The 18,781-nt window shown below is 46.3% G+C and overlaps 1 protein-coding gene across 1 annotated transcript; it reads left to right on the top strand.

Annotated features, from left to right (window-relative positions):
• Window positions 1–739: 739 nt before the first annotated feature.
• FOXA1 (forkhead box A1) lies at window positions 740–4,506 on the top strand (the record flags this gene model as incomplete). Its single annotated transcript, XM_079700707.1, has 2 exons — window positions 740–811; window positions 3,178–4,506. 2 exons carry the CDS (start codon window positions 740–742, stop codon window positions 4,504–4,506), a joined length of 1,401 nt encoding a protein of 466 aa, XP_079556833.1.
• Window positions 4,507–18,781: the final 14,275 nt, after the last annotated feature.

Raw genomic sequence — 18,781 nt, 5'->3', positions numbered from 1 at the left:
GGGAGACCCTGGGGTCATGTAGCCGCACTTCCCCGCGAGCCCGGCCTCCAACGCCACCGCCCCTATCCCTTCTCCGGCTGCGACGTTCTCATCCAGAACCCTCGCTAGACGGCCCGGCCCCGCCTATTTTTCTTTTTTCCTCTTCCAAAGGGGGTCACACACACCCCCCCACACCCACCACCCATTTCCTTCTTCCCCCCAGCCTGTCGGCTTAAACCAATTACGCCGCTTGGCAAACAAAGTGAGTCGGGTTTGGGGGAGGGGGCTCGGCGGGAGGGGGCGCAGGGGGCGCGCGCCGCGGCGGCGTGGCTGGGCGGGAGGCGCGGCGGCTGGACTGGCGGGCGGCCGCCTCGCAGGTGCACCTCGGGCTTTGTAGGTGCGAGCGTCTTTGTGCGGCGGACAAATGGGGAGAGGACGAGGAGGTGGGCACTCGAGCGACGTAAGATCCACATCAGCTCAACTGCACTCATCTCGCAGAGGCCGCCCGCTCACTTCCCGCGGAGGCGCTCCCGGGCGCCGCGCTCCGCGGCCGCCGCCTGCCCCCTCCCGCCCTGTTGCCGCCGCCGCCGCCGCGCACGCCGCGCCCCGCAGCGCCTGGCTTCCTCCTCGCTAGGGTGGCTTTGGGCCGGCGCGGGCGCTCAGTTTACCGCAGCTACTCCGCTCCCCGCCCCCCGCCCCGCGCGGCTGCCAGTCGCTTCGCACAGGGCTGGATGGTTGCATCGAGCAGGGTGGCTCCAGGATGTTAGGGGCTGTGAAGATGGAAGGGCACGAGAGCAGCGACTGGAACAGCTACTACGCCGACACACAGGAGGTGAGAGGCGGGCAGCAGGCGGGGGGTTCCTGGAGCCCGTACTGGGGGAGGCCGGGCGAGGCGGGCCCCCGGCAGGGCGGGGGTGCTGGCGGACTGGGGGCGCCGCCTCTGTGCTTACCCACCGGGTTTAGCCCAGGCCGGGCCTGGGCCGGGCCTGGGAGCCGGATCCGCAGCCCCGCCGGGAAACTGGATCCCAGCGATCGGCGCTCAGAGAGGGCGAGACGGTTTTAGGAAACTCTGGCTTTGAAAACACGCGCTCTGAGACGCACTTGCCTCTTCCCCGCCGAGAGCGGGAGCCAGAGCCCGGACCCGGGTCCCGAGCGCGGGTTGGCGGGCGGGCGCCGGCACGAGTTTGAGGCAACTTTGAAAAAGCCAGAATTCGCCCGCAGGGCGACCCCTTCCTTCTGCAGTTGGATTCTCAGATGTCTTCTGATGAAAGCGCGCAGCCGCTAAGTTGAGCGTCTTAATAATGAAATGATTCCGAAATTTTTGTAAAACTTCAAAAGCCGTTTGGGCAGAAGTGTGCTCCTTCCTCTCTAGAACCGCTGGGTGGCGCTAGTGCGAGCTGACTTTTCCTCCAGCACTCCGGGCGGGCGGAGAACCTGTTTCTCTTCATTGTCCCCTTGGTGGCACGTTCATGTGGTTTATTTTACAATGTGCACAAAGGGATTGCGAGGAAAACCAGGTACAGGCAGGACCACCACCTACTAAAAGTATTTGTCTGGAAATAGCTGGCGATTACCCTTCAATAGTTTACCATTATTGAAAACGTTTACTGAAACTGCCTTGCATAATCTTGGGAAGAGGAAAAGAAAAGTAAAAAATACTTTAAGACATGCACAGAAAAATATAAAATCAGGAAATGTTTTCGTGGTAATTAATTTATTTAGATTTGTATATGTATATGTTCACAAACTTACCTCGAGTTTATTTACATACTACAGCAGAACGTGTGCCTAGTTAAATCTGTTTGTTCACCTTTTATGTTTTCAAATAAAGTCATATTTTCTGATGAAAATATATTTAAGGATGTCATTATTTTTATTAGATAACAGAGAAATAGTTTTTATATTTCTGTACTCTATATTTTTAACATATCTAGTGCATTCTCAGATTGCTATTGATAAGGGTTTTCTCCTACTGATGATTTAAGAAAGAGCTCAGAACTCTTCCTCAGGTTTAATTCAAATACAGTCATCTCCAGTCACTAGTCAATTAAATTCTCTATGAAAAGAGCTTCTTTACAGGTTAAAACTGGGAATTAGGAAGTAGAATAGCATTAAGAGAAAATAAGCGGACTTTGATTTTGGAATTGTAAAGTATTTGAAACTATTCGTATATAGTTTGAAAAGCCAGGTTTTGAGATTATCAGCAGCAAAATATCAGAGTGTGGAAAAAGTATGATTATTTCTACAAATTGTGTCACCAAAATTTTCAAGCCTTTAGGGGCCTGAAAATAGGTAATGAAATGAGTGCAAGTTTATGAATGGCTGTAAAGTCATGTTAAAGTTAAATGTATGTAGTGCCTTGATATTATTATGCACCCTTCCCTACCCCTTCTCCTATTATAGATCTATTTTTAATTTTTTTCCAAAAGTTAACTTCTGAGTTTTTTTTTCCCTTTTAAAATTACAATCGCTACAAGTAGATGGAAAACACCGTTTCTAAATATAATAAACAACAAAAAGTCACCATTTGGTGAAAACTGCTAAGACGGTAAAGCCAGTTGTTTGGAAATGTTTGGTCATATGGCCATGGATGATTTGCTCTATCAGGGAGAGTTTAATTAACGGCCACCCCGCGCAGCCCAGGCCGCTACGTGGTCAAGCCGGGCCTGGCAGGCTTAGGTGAGATGTGTGCCGAGCTGGCGCTGTGGCCCTACTGGGGGCGGGGGCGGGGCTGCACCGCCATACACACCACCGTACTCTTAAGGTGGAGTGAATAAGCAAAGGATCCGAGATTAATTCTGTTTTCGGAGTTTTAACTCCTTTTAACCAAAAGGGCGCTTTGCCGAGGCTGGTCTGGGGTGGAAACTGGGATACCGCGTGGCATGGATAGAGGCGACGTAGGGGCCCTAGAAGCCAGCCCCCGAGCCTGGCGTGTAAGGCGATTACACATCTTCCTGGGGACATATTTTCTGTGAGCTCTTGTCTTTCATGCCTGCGGAGATAGGATTTTTCCCCTGCCGTGCAAGACAACTCTTTGCGGGTTCTGGGGAGGGCGCCCGAAGGTTTGCCCCTGGTGGGGAGTCCTATGCTTTGCAGAAATGCTCTTCTCTTGTTTTCGGATTTGCCCCGGCCGGTAGGCTGCCTGCGCCCACTACTAACTGCGCCCTTCGGGGCCTCTTCACGCTGTCTCCGCTCCAGGCCTACAACTCGGTCCCGGTCAGCAACATGAACTCGGGCCTGGGCACCATGAATTCCATGAACACGTACATGACCATGAACACCATGACCACGAGCGGCAACATGACCCCGGCTTCGTTCAACATGTCCTACGCAAACCCGGGCCTTGGCGCCGGCCTGAGCCCCGGGGCGGTTGCTGGCATGCCGGGCGGCTCTGCGGGCGCCATGAATACCATGACGGCGGGCGTGACGGCCATGGGGACGACGCTGAGCCCGGGCGGCATGGGGGCCATGGGCACGCAGCCCGCTGCCTCCATGAACGGCCTGGGCCCCTACGCCGCTGCCATGAACCCGTGCATGAGCCCCATGGCGTACGCGCCGTCCAATTTGGGCCGCAGCCGGGCTGCTGGCGGCGGAGACGCCAAAACTTTCAAGCGCAGCTACCCACACGCCAAGCCGCCCTACTCGTACATTTCCCTCATCACCATGGCTATCCAGCAGGCGCCCAGCAAGATGCTCACACTGAGCGAGATCTATCAGTGGATCATGGACCTCTTCCCCTATTACCGGCAGAACCAGCAGCGCTGGCAGAACTCCATCCGCCACTCGCTCTCCTTCAACGACTGCTTCGTCAAAGTGGCCCGCTCCCCGGACAAGCCGGGCAAGGGTTCCTACTGGACGCTGCACCCGGACTCCGGCAACATGTTCGAGAACGGCTGTTACTTGCGCCGCCAGAAGCGCTTCAAGTGCGAGAAGCAGCCAGGCACCGGGGGCGGGAGCGGCGGCGGCGCCAAGGGCGGCCCTGAGAGCCGTAAGGACCCCTCGAGCGCTGCCAACCCCAGCGCCGACTCGCCCCTTCGTCGGGGCGTGCACAGTAAGGCCGGCCAGCTAGAGGGCGCGCCGGCCCCCGGGCCCGCTGCCAGCCCCCAGACTCTGGACCACAGCGGGGCGGCGGCGACAGGGGGCGCCTCGGAGTTGAAGACTCCGGCCTCCTCGGCTGCACCTCCGATCAGCTCCGGGCCTGGGGCGCTGGTATCTGTGCCCCCCTCCCACCCGGCGCATGGCCTGGCACCCCACGAGTCCCAGCTGCACCTGAAAGGGGACCCTCACTACTCCTTCAACCACCCTTTCTCTATCAACAACCTCATGTCCTCCTCGGAGCAGCAGCACAAGCTGGACTTCAAGTCATACGAGCAGGCACTACAGTACTCGCCCTATGGCACCGCATTGCCCGCCAGCCTACCCCTCGGCAGCGCCTCGGTGGCCACGAGGAGCCCCATTGAGCCCTCAGCCCTGGAGCCGGCCTACTACCAAGGTGTGTATTCCAGACCCGTTCTAAACACTTCTTAGCTCCCTGGGACTGGGGGTTTGTCTGGCATGGCCTTGCTGGTAGCAGGAGAGAGAGAGAAAGAGAGAAATCAACAGCAAACAAAACCACACATACCAAGCCGACAGAAGCATAGTAAAATCCCAACTATTTTTATTTTATTTTTTTGTGCACAATCTTACCCCCAGTACAAAAGACTGTTACTTTGTTACTGTTCCGAACGCTTTGTGTATATTATTACAAAAAAAAAAACCCAAACCAACAAAAATTTTTCCTGCAAAGTTTAATGATCCACAAATGTATATATATAAAATCCTCCTACTTCCCTGTCCCTCTCCCTTTCTTTCCTCTTCCACCTGCAGACGTGTTCTAGTCTGTGCAGGATTTATTTAAAAAAAAGAAAGATGGTCAAGCTTGTAAAATATTTGTTTGTGCTTTTTTTCCCCTCCTCACCTAACCCCCATCCCCACATACACACACACAGGAGTTTACAGGTCTGTGGCAATACTCTTAACCATAAGAACTGAAAGGGTGGAAAACAAGTAGACACTAGGGCTGTTAAAAGTATTGAAGGACAAGGCTGCCACTATGCAGCAAATCATAAACAGATTATAAACATCAGAGCCACTTGTTTTTCAGCTTACATTTCAGATACATTCAGATAGCAGATGTCTTAAAATGAAATACATATATATCATATATGAACTTATTTATGCACATGCTCAGCTATGTACATCTTCCATATATTTACATAACATACAGAGGTGATAGGTAGGAGATATACACGCTCTTGAAAGAGTTGCCTGACCAAGAAGTTACAAAGACACCCTCCTCCCCTCCTCTCCACCCATATATAGCCCTGGGAATCAATTCCTCAAGAATTGCCCTCCTGAATAACTCTGTTCCTTGCTTTGCAGAGGGCCATGGTCTTATCATTCTGAGGTCACATAACATGTAAAATTAGCTTCGATGTATCCATACCATTTAAAGGATATTTTCTCCAGAAAAAAAATACGGAATATTACAATGTTAGAGGAGAGATAAGTTATAGGGAGATGTATTTCAAAATTTGGTCCAAGATTCTAAAATCCAGTTGATTGTGGTCATTTTAATTATTGCCATCGTGTGCTTGTTTCATTCAGTGTTAATGCACTTTTCACAGTTGGACATGGTGTTAGTATAGCCAGACGGGTTTCATTATTATTCCTCTACGCTTTCTCAATGTTAATTTATTGCATGGTTTATTCTTTTTTTCTTTACAGCTGAAATTGCTTTAAATGACGGTTAAAATTACAAATTAAAATGTTAATTTTTATCAGTGTGATTGTAATTAAAATATTTTGATTTAAATAATGAAAATGATAAATTTTAAGCCGTGGAATATGTTCTTGATCATTTGCAGTTAAGGACTTTAAATAAACCAAATGTTAACAAAATGAGGATTTCTGTTATTTTCCTTAATTAAATCCAAAATGGATATTCTGAATATGATATTTTTCAAAGTCCGGGCACTGAATATAAATGACAAAAAGGAAAATAATCTTAAAATTTTGTTTTGTTTATGTTTATTATATGAACATCTAGCTAGTAAAAAGCAATTAAGGAGATTCAATAAAAGTTGATAAATAAAAAGGTAGATAAACTGATTTAATGTCCTTGAATTGAGATTTTTTAAGATTCTTTATTCCCAGTAATGTTTACTTCAATTTTTGACAAGGTCTTAAGCCTTCTGTGCTTCCTTTGCGCCTTTCCACAATAAACTCAAATATTATTATTTTAACTACCTTCCCCCCTTCCCCAATGTATCATTTTCCTTTATCTGAAAAGTATTCGAGAATTCTTAAGAATAAAATATCAGATGTAGCTGATAAAATTAAGTTGTCTACCACAGAGGATCCAGAACCCTCTTTTTATTAAAAGAGCAGCAAAATTTAACCATCATGGTAGCTTTAGAGGGGGCCCGGGGAGGCATGAGTTAATTCATTCCTGCAGGGGAAGCTTTGTGCCCCCAGGACATTTCAGGGTTGCTGCTATTTTGTATTTTGTGAAGATATTTTTTTAAAATATTGTTTCTAATTTTTTTCCTGAGAGCTTAAAACTGATGATTTGTTTGCCTTCTAAGAAGCTTTTAAATGCAGCTTCACACCCCTACAGTTGGTTGAGATCACAAAATCATTAATCTCCTTTGATAGTAGGCTCACTTTCCAGTCCACCTATTTCTTTGTAAGCCTCAGTTCGGATTGACATCAACAATAACAACACCAGCCCAAGCAGAGGCTGGCCTGCCTGAGCCCTTGTGTATGAACTCCATCCTCGCCAGGGCTTGAACTTGGACAGCCTTTACTTTGATCGCCCCACTCCTTACCGCGGACAAGATAAAAAGAGCTGTGTGAGTCCCTTAATTATCGCGTAATTGCCTCCCCAGATGAGAGAAGGGGTGCCATGTAGCACTTGAGAAAAATCCAGAGATCCAACCCCCGCTCTCACTTCAGCTAATGAAAGGAGGAGATGGAAATTACTGGTTTGAGTAATTTCACAATCTAATTTAGAGGCCTCTCGGAAGGACGTTAAAGTCTCAAAGAGAGGAAAAAGCTTTCAATCCCAATAGTTATTTATATTTATACAACGGGCAAACGTTGGCAAATTCGAATTCCAAAAGTAATATAAAGGCGTGAGCTTGGGCCTCGGAATTTTACCCGGCCCCACCGAACCTAAATCGTCTAACTTTGTTCCCTTCCCTCTCTTTAACATGTTAATAATATCAGTGTCTCGCATTCACCCACCAGGCTAAAGTCGGCCTATTAGCTCTTGCTCTTACTTGGCGGAAACTTTTTCAGGGTTTGCGGCGGCCGAGGCGCCGCGGGTTTACGGCCGTGGCCACTTTGGAGACCTGCCTGGGGAGCTAGCCCTGTGGGTGGCGGGGAGCGGGGCTCGCCTCGTGGGCTTCTCACGCGATTTTCTGACCGCTCCCTCAAGCCACCTCTGGGCGATGCCATCTGCGCCCTGTGCGTTAGGGAGCGCGCGGGCTGGGGTCGGGGCGGCCGGTTGCCGGGTAAGGAGGGCAGAGAGAAGGAAGGACCGCAAGCATCTCGAGGTGACAAGTGCAGTTAGTTCTTCATTGTTGGGGCATTTTCCCCTCCTAGCGAATAAATCTTCTGTTGAGCCCGAGACCTAAAAGTCAACAAAGAAGGCCAGGCGCCTCGTTACCGCTCCTGCGGCTCCAACGTCCGCGCTGCCGCGGCTGCTCCCGCTGCGTAATCCCTTCCTCGGAAACCCGGACACACAAACGCCGGAACGCCCGGGGCCAGGGCGCCGCGCCCCAGAGCCAGGAGGAAAACATCTGTGGTTTCGAGGGAGTGCTGGGACCCTCCCGGAGCGCGCCGCCTTCCCGCGACCCCTTCCCACCTCCCTTTTCGTCGTGGAGCATCTATATTTCTTCACCTCGGAGGCTCCTACAGAAGAGGGCCGGAAAGGGGATGCTGATCCCTCAGCTGCGGTCCACCGGACTCGCTTTATTTAGGAATTTCGCCCGAGGTGGGGGAGGGGTCTCCAGAGGGGAGGAGGGAGGGAGAAGGGAAAACCTTCTTTTAGACCCAAGTGCAAAGCTCCGGAGGCCCTCCGATCCACTGACTACGCCACCGAGCAAACATTTTTAGAAAACAAGAAAAATGTTTTGAGAGTGAGTATAGTGCTGGGGAGGAGAACTTCAGATGTTACCTTCACCTTGTCCCAGCCTGAAACATTTTTTTTAATTGATAAAAAAAGACAACTAAATTTAGGGAAGAAGAAAAGCTCACCAGTTCTGCTCAGAAACTACACAACTTAGAAGTGTTCCCAAGTAGAAAGCAGCTCAGTGTTTCTTACACGAGAGCTAATACAGTGTTTAAACCAAAGATAAAATTTAATTTCCATTGTCCCTTGGTGATCCCCTCATTGTAGAATAAACTGGTGAGAATTATTATGGGAGGAGGGATTAAACAAACAAAATCCTATTAAAGTTCTCAACTTCTGTTTTCATTTTCTGAAAGCTAGATACCCGACTGATTTCACTGAAAGTATAAAAAACAATATTTTACTCAGGAGTCTAAGAGATTTGAATAAGCCATAGCAGAAAAGAATTCCTGGAGTGATAACATTTTAAAACTTTGTTGTTTTGTCACTTTAAAAAATTGATCTCAATTCCACGAAAATGCTTATTACATTTCTTTCCAGAAAACTTCTGTGATCGATACAAATTCCTTTCAGTGGAGGCCAATGTAGGAGACCTGTAGCCCAAATTAATTAACCTTTCCTCAAGATCAATTGGTCTTCTGTTGATTTAGCAGCAATATTGTAGAACATTTAGCTATAATGTATTTTAATGTGATACCTCAATATGTCAAGAGGAAAAGCTCATTGAAGAGATAAAATTGCTTAAATTATGTAATGGATGTTTAATAAATTTGTAAAAATGTTTTACTTTCAAAAATTAAATGTTAATTGCTTATTTGAATTGTAGTAAAATGTGTTTGCAACTAAATGGAGTTAAGATAATGTCTAATTACTTCAAGGTAATTACGTGCAAAAAGGTGATTATTTTTAAGCTACCTTGGGCTAAATAGGAAATTAAATTATGCTGAAATTTAGAAATAAGATGTTCCTGAACCGAAAGAATCATTGGCATCTGCAGAAACTCATGAGAGTAAAAATGTAATTAAATGAAGTAACTTGGAAGGTTTTACAATCTTACTAATTAAAAATACAATCCATTTGGGAAGATATAAGGTTTTTTAAAAGAAGCCATTTATTCAAGTTTTATTTTCTACCAATGATCCAATCTACTGTATCCAAATAACATTTAATAACAGATTACTTTAAATATTCTGACTTTTTGAGGCCATAATGTTTCCATTGGTGTTTCTCTTTTTAGCTCCTAGTCTAGCTCGGTTCATTGAACTTTGGTCAGCTCAGACTGAAGCCCTCACCTTTTTTTTTTCTTCTCCAGCCATCATACTAGTAAGCAATTTGGGGCTGGAAAATACCCATTCAGTTCAACTTTAACTTGTAAAATGCATGCATTTTCCTACTTATAAATATACTTTTTAATCTAAGAAAGGGGAAATCCTTACTTGCTACCTTTCTTTTTCTAACTTCCTCATTTCTCCAATTGTTAGCTGTGACTGCGCAGTGTAAGAGCAGAGCTCGTGAGGAGCGTGAGCTCCCCTCTGCAGCCCTGGAAAGTGAGGAGCATCCCTCCTTCTAGATGCCACTTCCTGATATTTTGGGGTTCTCTACGTCCTAGTCAACTTAGAGTATAAAAGCAGAATATTCTCTCTCAAAATCCGGGAAGGAAAGGGCTTGAATGGAATAAATGCTTGAAGACTTCAGAATTCAAGGGGGATGCTAATCAAGTCACATCCAGATCAAGTTCAGACCTGGGCCAGCCAGCGCCACTCAGTGTGAGGTTGCCTTGGGTTGACTTTCCACTTATTTCCTCAACTCCTCTTCAAGATTACACATCAGGGGCTTTTTCTTTTCTTTCTTTTTTAATTCCTGAAACTAAGAAAAACAACCTGGAAATACTCCTCCCCCAAAGCATTGCCTGGAATTAGGGAACAATGTTTTCAACTGGAAACCTTAGTTTCTTTCCTCTCTCTCCCATAAAATTTCAGTTACTCTTATGCTTGTCTAATTATGTCCCAGGTCAGTTCCCTCTCCCTCTCCCTCTCTCCCTCTCTCTCCCTCTCTCTCTCTCTCTCTCTCTCACACACACACACACACACACACACACACACACGGAGTTATTTTAAAACAAGCAATTTAATGAGAAGAATGTAAGGGGCTTTTTGGGGGGTTGTTTCGTTTATCTATTTAATTTTAAGGACCCATTTTGCACGAGGGAGTTAGTAGTCTCCCGCCTAGTGCTGCACTCCTGGAGAACTGATTTTCTTTGCGCGATTCCGGTGACCGGGGTGTTTCTGGAACGTTCCCGTAGTTCTGGGTCCCATCTGGGAGCCTAGTGCTTCAGTCCCATAGCCCAGCTACAAACGCCTAACTCAACTCTGAGGGCCACCTCCTGCCGCGTTCTCCACCGCTTTTTTCCTAGGTGGAGGCTGATTCACAAGCTTAGACTGCAATGAGCCGTATTGCAGCGCAGGGCACTGGCCAGGTTTCCTCGCCTCTTCCTGGAATCACACTGCCTTCTGCTGACACGCTCTTCCTTTGTGTTATGCCTGGCTAACATACTAACGGGGCGGATAACCCAGATCCTTTGAGGAGGGGTGGTGGGGGTTGGAGACACGGAAGGGAGAGAAGGGAACCGAACGGCTCTAGCTGCTGACCCTTGGGCCAACGTGCTCAGAGGCGGGCAGGCGGGAGGGCTGGTGGGCAGGAGGGGGAGGGGTGCGCGGGTTGCGAATCCAGGTGGGGAAAGTTCACGTTGAGGGCGCTGTAAGCAAACTTAAATGCCTGCACCAAGTATTTAGAAAGGGTGATCTGATGCTAATGTGCTGTCTTGCGTTCGGAACTGCGAGGCCCGGACGCCACGGATGCTAGAGAACCTGCCCCGCTGGCCGAGCGGCCGTGCGCCTGCTGCCGAGGGTCCGCTTCCCCACCCCGTCTTCCGCCCCACCCCCTGCCCTGAGCCGGGTCGCGCTGCGCGATGTCCTCGAGCCACAGGTGAAAAATTCTAACTGCGTGTCGCACGGATGCCCCTCTCCGAGGTGTACACCTTCGCAGACTCATCAAGCTCTAGATAGGCCAGCCACCTTAGATGCTCGGTTCCAGCGACAAAAGACTTCCAACCTCCCCGGCCCGCTGCGCTCAACGAGAGCCCTGCCTTCCCCGGCCTCACCTCTAAAGGGCTGTCTGGTCTCCCACTCGGAGCCTTAACTGATTAACCACGGCTGGAACTCCTGCGCTACGCCACAAAGTGGGCACGAGGAACCGCGACCCCGGGGCCGGAGGCCTGGGGCCCCAGAGGACGCTACCTCTTTGGTGCGGGCCTGGTCTCGGGTCCCAGCCTCACAGCTCGCACGGCCGAGCCCCCTCTCCGCCAGGCCTGCGGCCCCGCCCGCCAGACGGTGCCCGGGCGCCCCGAGACATATGCTGTCCGCAGGCCGCGCGGCCCGACGTGGTGCTCATTGCAAAGGCGGTTCTCAGCCCATCAAAAGCCCAGGCTTTCTTCAGCCGTATGGGCCGCGAGGTGAACAACAATGCCCGGGCCCCTTCACTTCAAAAGCGGCGATCAGGGGAAAGGCTCCCCTAGAGAATTTTTTTTTTTCCTCCTCAGCCTTTCATTCCTGGTTTTAAAAAAAAGGCATCAGCAACTCCAGGGCCCGGGCGAGCCTAATGCCCTTTGATGGGGATTGAATTCATTATCTCCAATAACACAATTGTGCTTGGCCAACGAAAAGAGCAAAGCAGAGCTCTATCCCGCCCGAGGGGCCCGGTCGGGCGGGGCGGGCAGGCGAGGAGCGCTCCTGGGACCCGCTCGTAGGCGCAGTCGCGGCGGGCCCGGCGGAGATGCTACACCCCCTAAGCGCGGGGGTGCGGGCCCGCCGGGAGGCTGCAGGACCTGTGGCGCCGCCCGCGGAGGCAGCGCGGGGAGGGGGCGGGGCGCCTCTCTGGCTTGATTTATTTTTCGTGTCTCCCTTGCAACCATTCCCCGAGGGCGGCCCCTCCGGCTGGGTGTTTACTCTCTTCCCTCCCGGCCTCCAGCTGTGAAGCAGTCCCTGGCGCCCGGGCGCGCCGGCCAGAAAGGACGCCCCTGGCTGAGCGCGAAGGGCTTCCAACATCCTGGCCGCGCCGCCCAACCCCGGCGCCCTCGGCTGGGAGCCAGCTTTACTCGCAACCCAGCACTAACAAACCGGGCTTTAAATCGCCCCTGCCCTGGAGCCCCCTCCGCTCAGGCTCTCCCCACTGGCTTTCACACCAGCCACCCGCACTGATGGCGGAACAGCGCCGGGAGCCTGAGCCCGGGCGGCGGGACCCCACGTCCGGTACCTAGACACTGCGTCCGAGACCCGGGCATGAGGCGCCGTTCCTTCGCTTCCGGCCTGGTGGACACCGTCCCGGACCCCGACATCCACGCGAGCGTCTCCTCCCGAGCTCCACTGTCATCCTTGCCCTTTCAGCCTCCTCCAGCCCCTGCTGTCCTGAGTGTACGCAGGTGAAAACACGGGCCAAAACGGGCACTATTAGGTGCCTTGATTTCAGGTGTGTGTGTGAGAGAAATTCCCTAAGAATCATGAAGACTTCTCTATGGTTTACTGTCTAAAATTCGACTTTAAGTCATTTCATTACTAGGCATACTTCCTACACAATCCTATTTCCCCCCTCACTCATTACTGAGGACAGTATGTATTGCAGTTTTATTTCAGTCAGATAAAGTATAATAATAAACAGAATTTAAAGTACGTTTGTTTATTTTTGCAAGAATACATAAAATGCTCTATGGTAGTAACTGTGAGTTAGGATTAGTCATCCCTTGCCAATTAGTCATGACTATCCCAATCTTGAAGCAACTGACTCTTCACCTTTCTCTTCAGGGAATTAGGGCCAGCCCACATACACTGTAGGAGATAATATAGATAGGTAGATAGCTATATATGCCAGCATACATATATGTGTATGCACACACACAATTAGATACGCTGATTTAGAGGAGCATATACCTAAGATCTTTCTGTCCTTATGACTATCCCCAAGCATGAAAGCAATAAATTAAGTGATCTGTTGACTTGGGGCAAACCATGAAAAGCGTTTCAGATTTAAGACTTTCAGCTAGGCTGAAAGTCAAGAGATATAGGAATTTAGTTATTTAATCCTCTTCAGCATTAAGTGGTGAAAACTTTACAAATTTAGCCCATGGAACTCTGACCACTCCCTCCAATTTTTAGGCCTAGGTACCTGGGGGAGGTGGAGGAGAAAAGTCCATTGTGATAGGAAATGCTGAGGAGAAGACTTCAGTTCTTTTTCCTTCCCTTTTCTTTTTTTTCTCTTCTTTTTGTCTTATAGAACAGCATCCTGAATATAACTTACATTAAAACACGTATTCAGGGTGCTTCCCTGGTGGCGCAGTGGTTGAGGGTCCGCCTGCCGATGCAGGGGACATGGGTTCGTGCCCCGGTCCGGGAAGATCCCACATGCCATGGAGCGGCTGGGCCCGTGAGCCATGGCCGCTGAGCCTGCGCGTCCGGAGCCTGTGCTCCGCAACGGGAGAGGCCACAACAGTGAGAGGCCCGCGTACCACAAAAAAAAAAAAACAAAAAAACAAAAAAAAAAACATGTATTTACTTTTGTGAAGACTTTATGGTTTTCATTTACATCAAAAAGTATATAAAACATTTACTTGCAGATACTCTGAGTCTCTAATAAAGAGGTCTAGGGGTAATGCTAATCTTTAGATGAGTTATCAAACTCCAAATATGTATTACAGATTGTCAAGGAATGAGTGACTTCTCTCCTTCACCCTTACCCCACATTTTTTTAACTTATTAAAGAATAGGTCTGAATCTTGGTGACCTATACCTTTACAGTGTGGTGTTACTTAAGTCACCTTTTATAAAATCTCTTTTGTAATATCAAGTGGAGGTTTAATCTTTGTCCTCAATATGACATACTATTCCACACCTGGTGGACTGCTGTGTTTCCTTTGTCTATTCATTATCACATGTTTAGAAATACTGGGAAGAGAAATGCATTTATACAGGGTAAAGATGTCAGTGACTTGGATTTTACAGATTAACAATTTGAATAAGAGTTTAACATAACGTGTACGACCAGACTAAATTATATATAGGTATAGCTATTTGGGGATTAATTTTTCCAACATTTTGAGGACTTCAGAGTAACCACATTCTGGACTCAGTGTAAGAACCATCCTGTGAGTAACAATATGTTCAAAACAACCACCAAAAAAGCTTTAATTCTGACATATATCTGTCAGACCACAGAAGCTACAGGACAGTCCTGTGGCTTATCACATAAACAATTTGTCTAGTGCCAGAGCACACATAAAGGATTATGTGACTTCAGGTGAGCAGGGTACCATAGGATGGAGGAGTTACTAAACAAAAGATACCATGATTTTCATGTAGATGTCTTCAACTATGAAACAAAATTAGGAGGGAAGGAAATGTAAAGCATTTCAGTAGAAATGAGAATTTAATGTTATCTAAAGTGCAACCCCAAAGCATATTTTAGCCTTGAGATTCACTGCCTGGGACTATAGAATATGGTAATGGAAAAGACCGATTTATTATGTTTTCTACTCCACTTACCTGTGAGATTCCTCCCCTCAGAGTTTTCACAAGTCAGGTCCAGAATAGATTTAAATGTCAAGAATATAAGGACTCCCACTTCTTGAGTTTATCAATGTAATGGAGAAGCTCTATATTCACAGTGCAAGACATCTTGCCAATAGAATATTTTCTCTTATATTTAGGTAAAATCGACTTAAATTTTAAATATGCTTCTTTGAGGATCCTTTTTATTCAGTCTTAAACCTGTTTCAGATACCTGGATGCCTGTATCTCTAACTATTTATTTAACCAATCTATACACATTTACTTTCTTTAGTTCTCACCTAAGATTGATCCAAATAAAGTGTCCCAGGTGGGAAAACACCTTTAACAAGTATAAGCATTTGACTTTCTATTCTTAATGCTGAAAGGGGAAAAAATAAAGTTAAACTTCAACAATTCCTTTGAATGATAACAGCATTATAAACAGGAGACTTGGTCCACTTGTGAGATGCCACCTAAATGCTACATCATACAGCTTAGCTTCTTCACCTTTTAAGTATGACTATTGTAAGAAGTCAAAGAACTTCAGCTTATCAAAACGTGTTGAGTTTCTAATTTATAAGAACAGAGTCAAGAAACCATCTGGAGTTTGGTTCATTTAGAAGAAATACTGTTTCTCAGGCTAAAGGGGGTTTAGGGTATTTGTTAATTTGTGGCCCACAGATTTACATGTGACCTATCAGGAATATATTATGTCAGAGTTTTATATAGTAAAAGAGACTGAGGAAGTTCATTATTAAACTTCTAAAGAGAAGTTAAAGCTTTAAATTTCACTTTCAGAGATGCAGAAGCCTGGACCTTCAAAGCTGCATTATGATTTGGAGTCTCAGACTCGAAACTGGACTCTGGGTTTCCAAGGCTCTGAAGGATTCACCCACTTTTTGTACAGTGACCACTAGGCCATGCTTTGCCAAGGATTAACACTCCAGGCTATACTCGTCTCTTAAGTTACAACATCTCTTCTGAGTCAGGCAATTAGAAAGGAAATGCCTATTGAATTTGACAAATAATTCGCTTTGGAAGTATAATCACAGTAAGAACAGATTGAGAGTTAAGTATGGAGAAAAAAATGAGAAATGAGAAGTGATTTCCACTGCATTCCACTCACCTATCTCATCTTATAAAATAGAATAGGTGAAAGGGAAAGTTGGAATTTTAATAAAAATGAAAGGTTGTAAGGCCTGTGATGACTCAAAGAGTAACAGTAAGAAGTTGTGTAATAATATTATTATCTATATAAATGCATTGAATGCAAGGTTGCAAAGATATCAGCTTCTCCCAAGTTGGCTGTTGGGTTCTGAGATGCACAAGTTCTACCCAATTCCTGTTTCATGTGGTGTAACAAGTTACAGTGTTGGGTTTTATTTGTCTCTGTATTTGGTATAACCTTAAAAATATTCAAAGAGCCTTCTTAAATAAAGTGAGGTCTGCATTTTTTCAGGATATATGTAAAGTCTCACATTAACTTACAGTTGTTACCAGATGATGTGGTTTGTGAAATAACCTGAGATTTTAATAATAAACACAAATTAACAGAGTAAAACATAGCCCTTTTTCTTTTAGCCTTATCTTCAGCAACAGAAAGCATCATATAGTAGCCAGTGTTCAACCTGAAAAATAAAAGATGTAGAACATAGTGAAAGATCTTTCTTAACTACACTTAAGACTCCTGAAAATGGATTTATCATGAGGGGTAATAAACAATGATTAACATGCTTTGACCAAAGCAAAAAATTTTTTTGTTCTTAGTGTTTTCAACTCAGGAGATAAACTTGTTTTCAAGAGAAACAAGAAAATAGAGATTATCGGGGAAATGTAAAGGATGAAAAGATGAGGGAAAGGGAGGCAGGGACAAGTACCATAGCAGAAAAAGCAATGTATTGGGTCTTATATAGACTCACAGACCAAGAGACTGAGGGACTGAGAGATGGGATGGAGGCAAATTAATGGCTGGAGAGAGCTAGAGAGAGAGTGTGATGAGGAAGGGCCAGGCGTGAAAAGATTTTGTGTCGTCATAGCAACGGGCTCAGCCCTGCTCCCCCTGAAGCCCATTCAGCTCTGAGCTGCCGGAACACGTTTTTAATTAAAGCGTATAAAAGTTGTTTTGTAAGGACTTCTCCTCATCCGATAGATTTCAAAATGGTTAATCAGGCTTCATCTCCTTTTGATGCTCACAAGAGCATGGGCTCCTGTGAGCACAGAAAATGCTGCTGCTGCCACTGCCCCTGAGTAAGTCATCTCTCAATCACACCTAATACTGGGGATGAGCAAAGCATCTAGTTATTTAGACACACATAAACAGAGAATTCAAGTGGGAGTGGGGGGGTCCATTTTTATGAGTGTAAGTGAAAATGTTGATTTTCTTTGCTCTAGATACTATGGAATTCATCCTTCTGGATGACTATTGTCTCTGGTTGACGTTCTACTTAGCTTTTGAAAACAGCAAGATTTTTTCCTGCCTTGGGAGATACAGTCCAAAAGCCAAAAATAAAAGTTACAAATTATTCGTATCGAATAATATTTAATCTTGTATGGGTATCCCAAGAAAGAGGTTTGCTGAACCACTCTTGTATAAAAAGGTGCCAACCCATCCTTTTTTTTTTTTTTTTTAGGTAATAAAAGGGCTTTCACTTCTAAATCCTCTATAAATTCATAATACACAGCAACAGTTGCATTTTCTTTAGTAAAATGGATGACAATAGAAAACAGCATCCTTTGTTGATGCACTAAACAATGTCTTAGCAGATGACTCAAACCTTCTCCAAGCTTTTTCATCTCCCTTTCTCCTAAAGCCTGGCAGATGATCTTATTTCTAATTTCACTGAAAAAGAAGAAAACTCCAACCTTCACTATAGTTCCCCAAGGCTAGTATGTTAGCCTGAGAAAGAAAAACAGCCCCTCACATTTGGAAACTGGCTTGACACTTCCAGCTAGGCTAGGCTATCCTTACGATTTGGTCCAGCATTCACAGTTAGGCCCAGGTGTTCTCCTGTCAAACATAAACAACTCTAGGGGCTTCCCTGGTGGTGCAGTGGTTAAGAATCCGCCTGCCAGTGAGGGAAACACGGGTTCGAGCACTGGTTCAGGAGGATCGCACATGCCGCGGAGCAACTAAGCACGTGCGCCACAACTACTGAAGCTCCCGCGCCTAGAGCCCGTGCTCCGCAACATGAGAAGCCACCAGGATGAGAGGCCCGTGCACGGCAGCGAAGAGTGGGAGCCGCTCGCCGTGACTAGAGAAAGCCTGCGCAGCAACGAGGACCCAACGCAGTCAAAAATAAATAAATAAATAAATTAATTAAAAAACATAAACAACTTTATTGAACACCAATAGGAGACAAAGCCACTTTATAACTATAGAACAGTGAGACAAAAAGAAGACTACTTTGTAATTTTTTCTAAGCACAGATATAAAAAAGGCACTGCAAACCACAAAAATAGCGAACACTCCCCCCATCTGAGCTAGGATTAGTAACTGCTGCTTTTTTATAAAGTACAGCTTTGGCTTTTACTCTTAACTCCTTCTAGATAAGATTTCTTAAGATACTCAAGCATAGTATTATCCCCACATCCTGACAGCATCCAATTAGAAGTCCCACTTTCTTGAGCCCTCCCTCAAACCAAATAGCACAAGCCCCCATACTATAAGTCCTTTCTAACACCCTCTTACTGAAATGCCACACAGTCCCTTATGATGTGTGGTCTCCCTTATTTGCAACAAGCAATAAACCCAACTTGTTCAACTATAATTATATCCTTGTACCACGCTAAAAGTCCATCTCTGTCCCCAACAAAATCTCCCATCTTATTTCTACACCTGTCTACGAGGTATTTCCATGAATATTTAATAAATTTAAATGACAGCAACACATTTCTCTCAGTAACAAGGCATGCCTTCTGATGTCCTTATTTCTCTCATTCTCTTTGTCACTCAGGTTTGAGAAGTCATAGTCTTTGATGCATCCCTCTTATGGCCTATACATCTGTAATTAATTAATATGCTCTATCAATA

The sequence above is a fragment of the Hyperoodon ampullatus genome (assembly GCF_949752795.1).
Source record: "Hyperoodon ampullatus genome assembly, chromosome: 3".
Lineage (NCBI taxonomy): Eukaryota > Metazoa > Chordata > Mammalia > Artiodactyla > Ziphiidae > Hyperoodon > Hyperoodon ampullatus.
The sequence above is the reverse complement of the archived record's forward strand: the minus strand, read 5'-3'. Positions and strand labels throughout refer to the sequence as shown.